Source organism: Bidens hawaiensis, unplaced genomic scaffold (genome assembly GCF_021521415.1).
Source record: "Bidens hawaiensis isolate Kalapana, Puna unplaced genomic scaffold, B.hawaiensis_p1.1 tig00026193_1, whole genome shotgun sequence".
NCBI classification, from domain to species: Eukaryota; Viridiplantae; Streptophyta; class Magnoliopsida; order Asterales; family Asteraceae; genus Bidens; species Bidens hawaiensis.
The window spans coordinates 122,542-137,925 of record NW_027494213.1 but is presented as its reverse complement, the minus strand read 5'-3'; the positions used below and the strand labels follow the sequence as shown (position 1 = coordinate 137,925).

The window sequence follows — 15,384 nt, the reverse complement described above, 5'->3', positions numbered from 1 at the left end:
TGGTTTAGCCAATAAAAGTCAAAACCGGTTTATGATCGGTTTTGGTTCGGGTTGAAACCGGTTTCTTGACCAAGTTGCAATTGGTTTCGGTTCGGGTTTTGACAGGTTTTTGTTTGTTTTCAGTTCGGTTAACCGGTTTTGGGGGAGAAAATTACAAACCGGTTCCAGACTTACGGTTTCAATCGGTTCCAAACCGGTTTCTACATAATCGGTTTCAAACCGGTTTGGTTTTCGGGTCGATTCGGTTAACTGGGTTAACCTAATGGCAAAAGGCAACTCCGGGAATATGGTTGGTCACAAGTTGAGCGAGGATGAGTTCAAGCTCGAGCTTGAAATTAAACGAGGCAGCTCAGCTAGGCTCTAGTTCGATTTTGAAGTTCAGTGAGCCGAGCCATCTTAGGACGAGTTTGGATCGGTTGCAAAAATGAGTCAACTCAGCTTAGGTTGTTTCAGATCAAGTTTTTTTAGCTGGTTTTATTCGAGCTTTTATCGATTAAGCCACGAGTCGCAAGATTTTTGAACAGCCTTACGGGTAGCCCAAGCCGATCATTTTCTGTTCCGAGTAAAACTCGTCTCCCTAAGGTCCACTACAGTATAACCCAGTTGAGATTTGATTTGAACTTGAGTCCTTTCCCTCCACTACAGTCTTCAACCTAAATCTTCATTTTCCCTCCAATGTTAGTTGAGCTAAAACTTATTAGTTGACTTATGCGTTAATCATAAAATTCATAAAGCAATAAACACGAAATCGACAATTGATTAATATAAATGAACGAACTGGAAGTCATTGGCGACTTTATGCTACCGCCTTGGTTGCAAGTTAATGATTTAGATGACAGTGAATTAATTGAGTTTGAGTGAGCCGGTTAAAAACGTGAAAACTAGTCCAAAACAATGGAACCAATGAAAAATAGCATGTCTACGAAAGTTTTATAAGAGCATTCACAATAGAATCTCTATCTTTATCTTACTTTCATTTCTTAAATATAGAAATTTCTATGTTTTGCATCTTTGTCAGGGTGCCCATCTCTATCTTTTTTTTTGTGAATAGTAATTATCTGAATATAAAGATTTACTATTCAGCATTCTTTATAATTTTATAATTATTATAAGTAAGAGAAAAACGATAAAATAAGTGTTTATAAATAGGATAAGGAATGATAGAGATCTTATTGTTGTGTATGGGTGTTAATGAAGTTCAACTACCATCTCAAAGGTGACATTTTAAAAGGCAATGGTTATTCATATACTTTTTTTGGTTATTCACACACCCTCTTAACACACACTCTATCTATATATACACCCTATAAAGGGTGTATGAATAACACATCCATTTTAAAAAAATATGAGTTTTTTTAATAATATATGATTGATATGTTGTCAGAAAAAAGGAATCCTAAGAGAACGATTAACAGGTTCCTAGTATGTCATATGATAAGTTCTTAGTAAAGACTCACCACTACACCACATATGACCTACTTAGTACATATGGGTCATACTACTACTCCAGAGTACATATATATTTTTTAAACATATAACCTTCTAATTTTATTTTATTTAAAAAGCCAAGGTCATACTATACTAATAAAACTAAATAAAAAATGACCACAATATATTAGACCATTTCAAACTGTACTAAATCAACAATCCTAACTGCACAAATATTATGTTTTATGCAATTTGCTAAAATAAATAAATAAAAATAGAAGCAATATATTTCCTAGCCAATTTTGCAGCAATGAAGTCATTTTACAATTTGGTCAAAAAAGACAACATTATAAAATATAGTTACTAGCATTTCATAAAGATGAATCCACAATCCATGATTCATCGATGAATGACATTAATATTCGTACGAGTCATGAATCTTGAAAGATTCTCGCTTACCCTTCAATAAATTAAGGGACTCGCACCTGCCCATGGTTATAATGATATATTGTTGTTTGACCATAAAAACATATTTAATCAGACTATATATGTTTCATGTGTCATCCCACAGCATCAACTTGTCTTCTGGTTAATCGCGCATACAATCCGTCTTTGAGTAGAAGCTCTCTGTGGTTTCCCATCTGAATTTGCAACCATACATGGTTTGAGTTTCCGGTTAGTTACTCATGATTGACCAACCCGACCCGTTTTAAACCCATTCTATCATATTGAAAGTGTTTTGAAGAGGTTACCTCAATGATCTGGCCACGGTCCATGACGACTATTTTATCTGCAGCTTGTACAGTGGATAGTCTGTGGAAAAGGGTAAATCAGTCTTTTTAAGCGTAAATAACAAAATGGTTTCTTTTTTGTATTATTACCTGTGTGCGATTATTACAACAGTCCTCTTAAAGTTATCTCCAGTAGCACGGAGTACACCCTACAAGGTCAAGGAGCCAATAAGCAAAAAACGATGGCTGATGCATAACGTTTTGAACATATATATTAATATATTATATAGAGTAAACTGTGGTTTACGTCCTTGTGGTTTGTCTAAATTTGCAGTTTTAGTCCGATAGTTTTAAATCTGCGATTTTCGTCCCTGTGGTTTCATTTCACTTGCAATTAAACCCGACTCACTAACCCCGTTAAGTCTGATCGTTAAACCCATCAGCGTGCCCCGCACGTGAGGGGCAATTTGGTCCTTTTTCACCCAAATACACCTCAGCCTCTCACACGAAGGGGCTTGCGAATTAGGGTTGGGGTTTAATTGGGGAGAAAAAAGACCAAATTGCCCCTCACGTGCGGGGCACGCTGATAGGTTTAACGACCAAACTTAACGGGGTTAGTAGGGTCGGATTTAATTGCAAGTGAAATGATCACAGGGACAAAAATCGCAGATTTAAAACTATTGGACTAAACCGAAGATTCGGACAAACCATATGGACAAAAACCACAGTTTATATTATATATACCTTAATGCTGTATTCACTCTCTGCATCTAAAGCACTAGTGGCTTCGTCGAGAATCAAAATAGACGGGTTCCGAAGAATCCCACGAGCAATTGCGATTCTTTGCTTTTGTCCGCCACTAAGTAAATCATCATCAACAATTGTATTATAGCCATCAGGCAACGAGATAATAAAGTCATGAGAATATGCTTGTTTGGCTGCCGATTAAATATCCTCTTGAGTTACATCTCGTGTACATCCATATGCTATATTTGATTTCACATCCATCCGAAAAAGCCTAGGTTCCTGTTTTATATAAGTAGTTAACGAAGGGGTAATCTGGTCATAAAGTCAGATTATTTTCGTTTCTTTTTTATGCTGACCTGTCCAACATATCCAATTCTTTCTCTTAGCCACTTGATATCCAAATCTTTTAGAGGAGACCCGTCAATCAGAATCTACACAAGCAAGGACAAAAGATATTTGCGGGTCAACACGCATCGTCCTGTTTTGACCCGTTAACCAACCGGTCTGACCCATCACCATTTAGAAAGAAAGGGTTACCTGGCCACTTGTTGGTCCATATAGACGAAGTAGAAGGTTCACAATTGTGCTTTTCCCACTACCACTAAGACCGACCTAATGAACATTTTTCAAAAATATTTAATACTTGAAGTAGTTGTTTTATACAGAAAATTAGGCAGGTAGAATAATAGACTTACTTACAAGTGCAACTACTTCATAAGGGTTCACAGTAAGGGTTATATCTCGTAATACATGTACCTTTTGAAATGTGTATTATTCTTCTTTTTATTTCAAAAGTCAGTATTGTATCAAATGGGTTGCTAAAAAATAATACTGAATAATTGTTGGAAGAAAATGTATTATTGTTTTGATGTTATAGTTTTCATAATCATATTTAATGCATTAATTATTTGCATGTATAAAAGAAGGCATCATTAGTGTACCGTTTCCCTTGATGTGTAGCTAAATGATACATTCACAAGCTCGATACGACCCTTCAAATTAGGCAACTTTGACCCTGCCACGATTCAACGCATGCAATTAGTTTATTAAGTATTGCTTTGATGAATAAAAAACTTTGCTTGCCTTTGGAAGTGAACTGGTGACTAGGTGCAAGATCCATCATTTGGAATACTTTTTCACTTGCACCGACAGATTGCATTAGTGATGATAAGTTGTCACCCACAAACCATGTTGAGTAAATCAGCCATTCACTATACAATATGAACTTTGTAAGTTGTTCAGCTGTTATATGACCAGCCTTTATAGACATTCCTCCTACCAGCGCAGCAATAACCTATAAAATTAGACATTCATATAAAGCATATATTGATGGAAAAAAAATACATACGTGTGTGTATAGGCTTAGGAAAGAGCAAAACCTGTGTAGAGTGGTATAGAGTGTTAAAACTGCAATTCCATATTCCATAAGCAGCACTAGTTCTCAAGCTTATATGAGCTAGTTTGTCCAGCCAATTGTCGTAGCTATCCGTGAATAAAATCAGTATGAATCAAATTAAACCTTAAGCGCATTAAATGCATACCTTTCAAGTTCTTTATGCTCGGTTCCATAAACTCGGACTGCTCTCATTAAAGAAAATGTCTCTTGTGCAACCTATAGAAGTAACAAACCATTTAGATACTTAAAATAAAAGAGAAAATATATGCATGAACACTACTCTTTGTTAACATAAGTCAATCTTGTAGTACTTCGTTTGCAGCTGCAGTGTACTCTTGTGTTAACCTGGCTGCTTTCTTCTGGTATCTATACATAATTCATATTTAAAACATCAATGTCTACATTTACTGCATACAATCAACATAGTTTTAAGAAAACTGAAAATCTTACTGTCCATATCGATACATAATTAAGGATAAAGTAGAGCATATGGCCAATGTGCATAAGCCAAGTGGCCAAGACAAGACTAACAAGTAGATCAAAGCCCCTGTTGCCTGAAAGAAAACACTGAAATTAGATTTTCAATTTTGAGATCCTCGAACAAATAGGAACATATTATATGTTTTAGTGCACCTGAAGTAGATTCCTTAATATTAAGTTAAGATCATTCCCAATAATCCGTGACACCTGCTGACAATCTGAACCTAATCGACTAGTCAAATCGCCAATACTTTCAGAGTCAAAAAAGTTTATATCCTGCAGAAAGATATAGTTATTGACAAAATTTTATTCATTGAATACAAAAGTAATCATTAGTGACGATCATATAGTCAAGAAAACATCATATAATTATGTTACACAAACCTGGAGAAGAAGGATGGAATATAACTTTTCCCTCATTCGTTTAACCTGCAGGTTATAAAAATTAAGAAGTCTTAAAATTACATCTTTTATTCTTATGCAGCATTCAAGCTAAACTCATTCTTTGGTCATGGACATCATCAAACCCTTTTTGTTTGACTTGGTGGAAAGTCAAACTTTGCAATGTTTCAAGTATTCTACTTTCTAAGAGATGAATATTTCTATGAACTCACAAGAATCATGTTTGCAATTCCAAACCAGCAACCTCTTAGTCCGCTGGAATTTCAAATACACAACTAAATGTCAGAAACTTCTTGTAAAATAAAAAAAAAACTACAATACATATGTTATCTTATAGTCATTAGTCACAGAAGTAAACAAGCTACTAGGAAACATAGATACACCTCAAAAACCATATATAGCGGTTTAGGGCTTCAACAACAATCAAATGTCCATGTGAAATGCAATTCTTACTTGCACTAATTTTCAATAAAAGATTAATGTACAAGATAAACCATCTAAAATCTAATAAAAGTTTAACCTGCAAATACCAGAAGTGGCACATAGAAAAATTAATAGCTTCACATTTCCACGGAATACTGCTACATTTCCACTTTGGGCTGAAAATATAGATGCTGTCAGGAAATGAGGAATGGAGATCTCTGTAAGCTGTATGATGTAAACAAAATCTAAGTTAGTTTCACAGGAAAATAGCCTAATTTTTCATGCACAAATATGAGTCTGCTAATGGCAATTCATGCTAATTACTAGAACATTCTTTAGTTAGAGGCTCTAAATCAGACACATATTAGCAACTAAAGGGATTGTTTGCGCAACATCTGTTCGCATTTGAGAAATTCAAAAGTAGATTGATTCAGCCTGAATTAGGGGTGAAAATAAGCTGAGTCACTCGCGAGCTACTATAGATCGAATCGATAAAAAGCTCGAAACAACCCGAGCTTTTTCAAGCTTCAAACAAAGCTCGTTTAGTTATCAAGCCGTAGCTCGAGCCTTGTATAGGAAGCTCGCTTAGGCTCGTCAAGCCTTTACGAGCCTCGTGCATTTTAAAATTTAACCTCTGTTGGACTTCTATGTATTAATTTCACACAGTACAACCAAGCTTTAACTCGTTTAAGGTACTACACGAGCTCGAGGCAAGCTTAGGCTCGTTTAAGATTTTTCTCAAAATGTCTAAAACTAATAAAAATACATATAACTAAATAACAAATGATAAACGAGCCAAGCCCCAGCCAAGCTCAAGCTTGAAAAACAGACTCACGAGCCATGCTCCAGTTTTGGAAAAAGAGCTCGAAACAAACCAAGCTCCAGCTCGGGCTCTCATAACTCCATACGAGCCAAGCTCGAGCTTGAAAACAGACTCACGAGCCGTGCTCCAGCTTTAGAAAATCCGCTCGAAACAAACCTAGCTCAAGCTTGAGCTCTCATAAGTCATACGAACCGAGCTCAATCGCAATTAATAGCTTGTATGCCCTAGTTAATCCTACCTCATTTCACTATAACAGTGATCAACACTATTCAACACAACTTATACCTAAACTGCAAAATTAAACTAAAACCAAAACTAAAAACAAAAACACAACATCACTACCGCAGTTAAAATCATCGCCGAGAACGCCGAAAATATAATCCACCGATCACTCGAAATCAGCTCCCACGTCCGAGTAAGCGCCCGCACCAACATCACCGGCTTCGCATTCTGCAAAACCTCCACGTCATCCAAAAACCTCCACCACTCTCCACCAGGAAGCACCGCCGGAATCAACCTCACAGCTCTCAAAACCTCTCCGGTACTCCTGCCACGTCATCCACAACCTCCGGAACAACATCATCATCATGCTTCCGTACAGTGTATCCATTAACCGAAGCCGAATTCGTCACGTAAACAACTCTCCGACGGCGGTCAATGTTACGGTCAACGGTTCGGTCAACTCTCCGGTGAGTGAATTGAGCCCTAATTTTAGTGAAATTGAATGTATTGGAGTTGAATTTGGAGTAAATGAAGCCAGTATGATGATGATAATGATGAGTGTTGAGAATTAACGTCATAGTTTGTTACATTTAACGGAAGTGACGGAGTTAACGGAGAATAACCGTTTTTTTTGCCGTGAAATGGCGGTTGTGATGACGGAGGATGTTATCGTCGGCGAGCGGCTAATAATAATATTGTGATTGGTTTTGGAGTGAGAGGAACGACGACGTTTTAAGAAGGTTAATAATAATATTATTGTGGATTTGTGGCGTGTTTGGAAATAGGATGGAATGAAACGGTGGCGTTTTGGGAAAGGAAGTAGTGACGTGAAGTGAATACTAACCACTTAGTTTTTTGTACCTTTTGGTTAAGTTTTATATAAGTGCAATGAAGGCCCCTCAAGGTTTGATTATTATTAAAACCAAGGTTTTTAGTTTTTGCTCATAAGTTTGAGGAGCATGACCATGGGTAGTTAGGTACCCCTCATTCCCTCAATTGTCCTTTGGTTTGGTTTTATACGGTTAACTTTGGTATGCGATGATGAATGACTGGTGTCAGATTCGGATACCCACCCCGAACAAAAGTGTAGAAACAGTTACAATGTATGGCTTGTTGATACATCCGGACAACCATGGATGGATGCAATCATGGTATTCAATTCGAGAAAAGTGACCAATACGGCTACGGCCTGGTCATGTGGTATCAATGGATAAGTAATCCATTTGAATATTTGACATGATGGTACGACCACCGTGATAATATTATCCACAATTTCACACCATATCTTGCATTAGAATAAGACATTCATGCTTGCTTTGTATCGGGACAATTAATGCTAATACCAACCATGTCACAACAATAAATACTCACTAGCTAGGTAATATTCATTCATTAATTCATCATTTATTATTCTCAATACACATTATACATTTTTTTTCACATTAGAGGGTGGTAATTGGTAAAAGAATGACCGCATGTCCTGAGTCTAACATTGTCATTGATCTTAATGGGTTCATGTATGAAGGCTCTCTCATCACCCGATGTCAATCTACACTAATCCATAGGTCTCTCCACAACTAGTTTCATCATAATGAAATCACATATCAAGCTGTCCGTACATTTTGAAATATTTATACCCACTATGTAACTTGATATCTTTGAGACATATGTATGAATTGAATCAGACAATTAGCTATTACATCGTATTTTTATTATGTAATGAACCCTATCTGACCCGAACCGGCCCGAAATTTTGTCTCCGTTTGTATAAAATTAGAGCATCTAAAATCATGAAACCCACTAGAAAAAATTTATGGACCAACCCACACACCCACACCCAGGAAAAAACCCATAACCGGGAGGCGGGAGCACCCTATAGCTCATCCCGAAACAAAATGTCCCAGCTATGACTCAAACTCATGACCTCCTATAAGAAAAGTCATAAAGCTACCGCTACACCAATTGATCTCAAATAGTAAAAGATCTAAATCGAAAACAATACAAAACCAAAGGGCTTCAATTGCCATACTGCAAAGACGTAAGGGCATAACAGTCATTTACATAAACCGAAAAATATCTTCCCACCGGTGTCTAACAGACTCCACCTCTCTCATAACCGTTTTCCATCACCACCGTACCTTACCTTCTCCGGCATGGCGGTTATCGGAAACTTAACACTCATACTCGACGTAACATCACCTCTCACCACCGTACTCGACCGTAACAAACCACGTCTCTTACCGTCCGATATCTTCCTAAACCTCTTCAAAAAAGACCTCATCGTAACACCTACTTCCAACCACCTCTACACATCCGTACCAATAGATAAGGATAATAATAATAATATTAATCGGAGCGGTATGCGTGGACGAAAGGCGAATTCGAAGTATAACGAGGTGGGTTACGAGAGTTCGAGTGATGAGGAGGATGGAAATGGAAGTAATTATGGAGATGAGGATGCGGAGGTAGATACGGAGGTGGAGAATGAGCGGAGGAAGAGGATGGAGTGGGAGAATGAGATGAGGATGAGAGTGAAGGAGATTGAGGATATGAGAGAGTTGGAGAAGAAGGCGGAGGAGTTGCAGAGTCGCGGTGAGGAGGAGGAGGATGATGAAGGTAACGGAGGTGATGGTGATGGAGACGGTGAAGAGACGGAAGAGGAGAAGAGGGAGAGAGTTCGGAGACAGCTCGAGAAGGTGAGGTTTCTTCGGTTATTACTGATATTGTTTACTGACTCGATTGTGTTTATCGTGTTACGTATTCAATTGATATGATCATAGAGTTAGGGTTTACGATTTATAATAGGAATTGAAACTTAATTAGTGTAGATTTAGCTCAAAGAGAGCTTGATAAGGTGAGATTTCGGTTATTACTGATATCATTTCGTGACTATCGTTTTAGGTGTTTAGGAACAATGGAACATGATGTTAGGAATTGAAATTCAATTAGTGTAGATTTAACATGTTTTGACTCGGATTCGGATGTTAAATCATGGAAATCGAGTTCAGAACATAAAATTGGTGTATTCTATTCATATTGAAGTAAGTGCTGTAAATGAGTCGAATGTTCGGCGGCTGGAAGGCCATTAATGATCGTTCGTAATAAATGAACGAACATGAACAAGGAATTTCGTTCGATTAACTAAATGATCGAGCACGAACAAAGGTCACGTTCATAATTCATTCAATTGTGTTCGTGAACATTTGCTAATATGTTCGTTTACGCCTGTTTATGTTTGTTTGTTAAAGATTTTTAATACATTTTAATGACTTATCTAATCTTATCATGTAGATTAAAGCAAAATTATTAACTATAAAACAAAAATATATATGAGTCTTATGTAATAATTTACATGTAAACAAAACATATGAATATAATTTTTATAAAGTAACACTAACAAAAACTTGGTAGCTGGACTGAACCATTGACACTGACTATTTCCGTTAGCCAAATCAAATAAAACATTGTTGGTGTTCATTTGTGTTTGTTTGTGTTCGTGAAAGAAGTTCATTTTATTAACGAATGAACACACATGAATTTTGTTCGGTTAGTTGTTCGTGAACCGTTCGGTTGTCCAATAAATGCTTAACGGATGAACATGAACAAAGCCCTGTTCAGTTTGTTTACATCCCGAAAAACTCAAAGGAACTAAGATGAGGTTTAAAGGATGCGCGAGTGTGGAACAAATGTCTACTAGAGGATGACCTAACAAGTTTATAATTGCTACTGAGCTTAATTGCACATCTTCAAGACTAACAGTTAGAAAGAAATCTAATTACCTGCCCTAAGTGCCCGTTACATGCGCACAATTGTTGTTGATAGTATTAGAGGAAGTATATTAGTTAGGTTTTGTTGTTATATTGCTAGCATAGTTAGAATGATGATTTATTAGGTTTCTTTTGTAATTGTTCTCATTATACTCCTATAGGTAGTTGATCAATAATATACATTATACCTCATAATACCTGATGTGGTTTTCATTAACTAAATTTAATTCTTTATAAGTTTCATTTACCTAACAAGGATTTACTAGAAAATATGAAAGGAGAATGTAAGTTGTGATCCATGATCCAAATGGATCTTTGAACCTTGTTCCTAATATCTGAATTTAATTGTAGTATGATACATTGAGAATTTTGGCAGCTGAGTTAAAAAGGTGAACAATTCCTAATGTTATTCAAATATGCAGTATTATTATATTGTCATGGTTAACCACAATGTGTTATTATGTTCCAGTAACACATCAATTCTCATGACATTGGTAGGTTGCTAAGGAACAAGCAGAGAGGAGGAAAATGGCTCAATTGATGTTTGATATGGGCCAACGGGCTTATGGAAAGGGTATGTATGGAAGGTCTATCGAGTACTTGGAAGGTGCACTTACAATCATACCGAGGCCCACTTTGTTTGGTGGCGAGGTTAGTTGGTTTAGTTAATGTCACAACTCTGATACCATCCATTTTGAGGGACAATTCATGAAAAAAAAACATATATCAGATAAGTCTACGAGTTTCTTTTTCTATCAATGAATCCTTTAACTTACTAATATTTAACTGTAATACCCTTGAATTAGTTACATGCTGACATGGATGCCACGCAGGCTATATATGCTGACATGGACATAAAGTTTTAACCAGTTTGACTGGTTATGGGTCAAAATTTGTGTTAAGTTGGGCCCTTTTGATTTATTTATTCTAAGTCTATGAGTTTTATTTTCAATAAATAAATCCTTTTAACTTACTAATCTTCAATTTTAATATCCTTGAAACTAGTTACATGCTGATATGGGTGCCACATAGGCTATATTTGCTGACATGGACATAATATGCTAAAAGATTCATTCATACAAAAAGTTTGAAGTCCTGCAGTGTTTTTATGAATTATGACATTTACCCTTAAAACTCTTAACCGGTTTGACTGGTTACAGGTCAAAATTTGTAATTAATTGGACCTTTTTGATTCATTTGTTGTTTGGTATATACAGATACAAATATGGCTTGCTATGGCTTATGAAGCTAATAACCGCCACAAAGATTGCATTGACCTTTACCGGAAGCTAGAAACAAGTCATCCCAGTATCAGTATCAGACGCCAAGCTAAAGACCTTAGATATATCTTACAAGCTCCCAAGCTTAAGATATCACAAGAAGAAATGGTTACGATTCCACTTATCGGTTCTAGTTACGATAGGTGAGTTCATATGAGTTCATATTAATATTTTTTTTAGAAAGTTGCACACAGTGGTTTGATCGTATTGCAAGTTTGTCATTCATGTGAGGGTAATTTGTGTTTTTAAATTTAGAATCCTTATAAGACACTCTTTCAAACTCTAGAACATCTAACGTCAACTTCATCACCTTCTATCAGTGCATAATCAAAGGTGATGAATCGCATTAGGAGTTTTGGACTTTGAAAGAGTATTTTGTTAGGGTTCCAAATTAAAAAATGACACAATTACCCTTGCATGAATGCCACATGACATCACATTTCCGTAAAAAATATAACTGAGATTAACGTCGGGGACTAGACCGCCAACCCTCTCATAAATGTTTGGATTAAGTTTGCATTTTTTAAAAATCTAGGGACCAAATTTGCAATATGGTTAAACCACAGGGTCCATTATAATTTAGGAGGTTTTGAGCTCGCTTTGTATATTCAATTATTTCATAATTTTATACATAATAATAGTTATTACATAATATAAAAATTATATAAATTAAAAGCTCGTTTAGGTTCGCAAGCCGGCTCGAGTTTGATATGTGAAGCTTGGCCCGTGCTCATTTATTAAACAAGCGTCTATAAAAGCTCAAGCTCATTTAAGCTATCCTCGATTCTAGTTTTTAACCAGTAGCTCACGAGCAGCTTGGTGCATATTTCACATGTTTAACTGTTTTAAGTATGATAAAAGTTAAGTGTGTATGCTATAATATTTAGATGACAATAATATTATCAATGAATGCAGCTATGCAGGAACATGGAGTGACAAAAACAAGGACAAGGATGATAAAATAAATCGATCGACAACCAATCAAATGCCATCCGGTAGAGACTACCTTGGTGACTTTTTGGTATGGCGGCCGCCAGGTGACCTGGCAAACAACCAGGCCTTCTGGGCGGCTTTAGTACTTTGGGTGGCTCTCGTCGGAGCAGCCCTGTTTCTGCAATGATGATGAACTCGGTATCATTTGCAGGTATCATTCATGAACTCAAAATTGTTATCTTTTTAAACAAATTTGTATAATATGATCATTATATAATCTCAATGTGTATATGAAGAATTAAAATATTTATGATTATATTATTGTATTTGTTTAACTTCTATTCAATGGTCATATAATCGTCACCGGTTTGTTTAAGGTATGAATAATATTTCGAATTCATAAAATCCACATGAGTTTTATAATATAAAATAAAAACATAGAGAAGACATATTATGATTAAACTTGTAATCACATGATCATCATTAGTTAAAATAAAAATCGGTTTGGGATGAAAGCGGTTTAAATCGGTCAACAAAGAGCCAGTTTCTTGACCGGTTTTGGTCAGTAAACCACCTGTTTTTGACCAGTTCGGTTTACTGATTTTAATGAAGAGAATTTCAAACCGCTCCCGAACCTACAGTTTCAATCGATTCCAATATGGATTTAAAGATAAACCGTTTTTTTTTCACCTCTACTTCTAGTAGTCTATAAGTCTATTCTTGTAGCAAGATATCACCTTTTACAAAATTCCATAGCAACCAGAAACAATAGACACATTAATAAAATTATAAAATACATTAGAGTTTATGGGATTAAATTTGTAGATAATAATGATTAACCAAAACCAATGACCATGTAATGGTCTAAAGTATCCAAACGATGAACTTCTAAACTGCGCCCTAAAATAAAAACCCGAAACTCATAAGTAACTAACTCAAGAACGATTGTTGTTCGTGTCTTGTTGGACCACTTTCTGCGCTTCCAAGTCGTTGTTTGTGTCAAGACATGCAATTGGCTTGAAGACGAACTTGTAGAAGATGACAAAAGATATATAAGTTTTATCGCAACACATGAATATATAACCAAATGCACAATCAAGACAAGGTTTTTGGGTATGAATAAAACAAACACAAGTAAATAGGTTCAAAAATAAGCCCCACGTAAGTGAAAATTTATTCGGGTGAACTCTTTTCGAGATTCTTGACATTGTCATCATCAACTAACCATGCAATTAAATTTACAAGTGCAAATATTCTACATCGTCTAGACATAATTCAAATTGAAGCAACATAATATTTAATTGACGCAAATATGACATGACCGATCAATAGAAATACTTCAAAGCTATGGTATTCCATGCATCATACTAGACATTTATTAATTATTATCTTCATGGAATGCGATTCACTTTCAACATCAAGATGCCTTGGTTATGAAATGGTACAAGTTCCAATTTTAAGATAGTTGAATGAGCACCATCTTGTTAACAAGTTAACACATTTATATAGACAAAGACTTTGTTTAATTCCTCTTTTCAGATGATAAATATTTCTCAGAACATGAAGTGGATGTGTTAAACAATCGTGACGATTAACGCAACTAAACAAATTATTAAAATAAATATAAACGGAAGAAAAATTACGTTGATAAATGATAAATGAATCTCAAAACTGTTTTAACTATTACTTTTTAGATTTTGCTCTATAACTCGGTTTGTTGCAGTATGCAGTTTCAAGGTATGTAAACGCTGAACCCCGAAAGAGACTGGTCCAACTTAAATGAGATATATGCATGTCAATACGTTATCCCTTTCATGGGTCGGGCCAAGTGACCCAGATACCCGGCATAAGACTAATCCGAGTAATAATTCGATTTGATTCCCGTCTTAATTTGTATTTAGTCATGGACCAGTCCGAGACCAGGCCCAACTCGAAAAGACAATTTGGCCCGCCCCATACGGTTCGGTTCTTGGTTTTGCTTTTCTAGAAATTCCCGTTCGGTTCAGTCTAAAAATGTCGCATGACTCGCACACCTCTAGCTGGATGCGGCCAGTGGCGGACCCAGGATTTTTTGCCAATTGGGTCCCATATTTTCGGTGTTCAAATTTTTCGGGTCGGTCGTTGTTCAGGTCGGGTCGAGGCGAAGAACATAATAAAAAACAATATCATAATAAAACTTTCTTTTCAATCATCACTACCTGAACGGGTCAAAATGGGCCGGGTTGACACATAAACACTTTGTTTTCCCTTTCTTAAACATTTTTGAGATAGAACCTAGATCCACCCTTTCATAAGCATGTGTTGAAAACCATTAACTTAAACTAGTGAAAAATAAAACTGATATTTTAAAGTGTTTGAATGTTTCTAAAGAAAACCATGCATAAAGTTGAAAACAATGATATGTATTTTAGAGGTGTTTGAATGTTTCCAAAGTTATCATTGCAACATTAGCAATCAAATGATTGATTAACACTAAAAATTAACACAAAAAACCAAAAACTGAGCCTTGTAAGACTTGAACCCATGACCTTTCAAAGATAAACTAAGGGACTTTCCACCAGACCACATCAACATTAATAGTATGGGTTCCAAGTATTAAATCTTATGGGGTCCTCAAAAAATTTAATATACCGCTTCTAATAAATTTTTAAAAAACATTGGTGTCCCGGGACCCCGATCCACACTATGTGGGTCCGCCCCTGGATGCGGCTGTATATTTGAGACGACGGCCATAGGTTGTAAGTGGCTAGAA

At 36.1% G+C, this 15,384-nt stretch overlaps 1 protein-coding gene and 1 pseudogene across 2 annotated transcripts; one reads left to right on the top strand and one right to left on the bottom strand.

The window, feature by feature from the left end:
• Positions 1-1,720: 1,720 nt before the first annotated feature.
• On the bottom strand, positions 1,721-7,402 carry LOC143573073 (ABC transporter B family member 26, chloroplastic-like; annotated as a pseudogene). The gene is made up of 17 exons (XR_013142362.1): positions 6,773-7,402; positions 5,705-5,832; positions 5,397-5,439; positions 5,167-5,211; positions 4,936-5,058; positions 4,753-4,856; positions 4,614-4,668; positions 4,448-4,518; positions 4,286-4,388; positions 3,848-4,200; positions 3,606-3,662; positions 3,444-3,518; positions 3,263-3,337; positions 2,904-3,185; positions 2,310-2,368; positions 2,181-2,241; positions 1,721-2,069 (listed from the first exon to the last, which is right to left on the bottom strand). The product of XR_013142362.1 is annotated as an ABC transporter B family member 26, chloroplastic-like (transcript).
• A 1,360-nt stretch (positions 7,403-8,762) lies between these two features.
• Positions 8,763-12,981, top strand: LOC143573074 (uncharacterized). The gene is made up of 4 exons (XM_077058055.1): positions 8,763-9,348; positions 10,918-11,070; positions 11,637-11,842; positions 12,615-12,981. Exons 1-4 carry the CDS (start codon positions 8,806-8,808, stop codon positions 12,817-12,819), a joined length of 1,107 nt encoding a protein of 368 aa, XP_076914170.1. The 5' UTR covers positions 8,763-8,805; the 3' UTR covers positions 12,820-12,981.
• Positions 12,982-15,384: the final 2,403 nt, after the last annotated feature.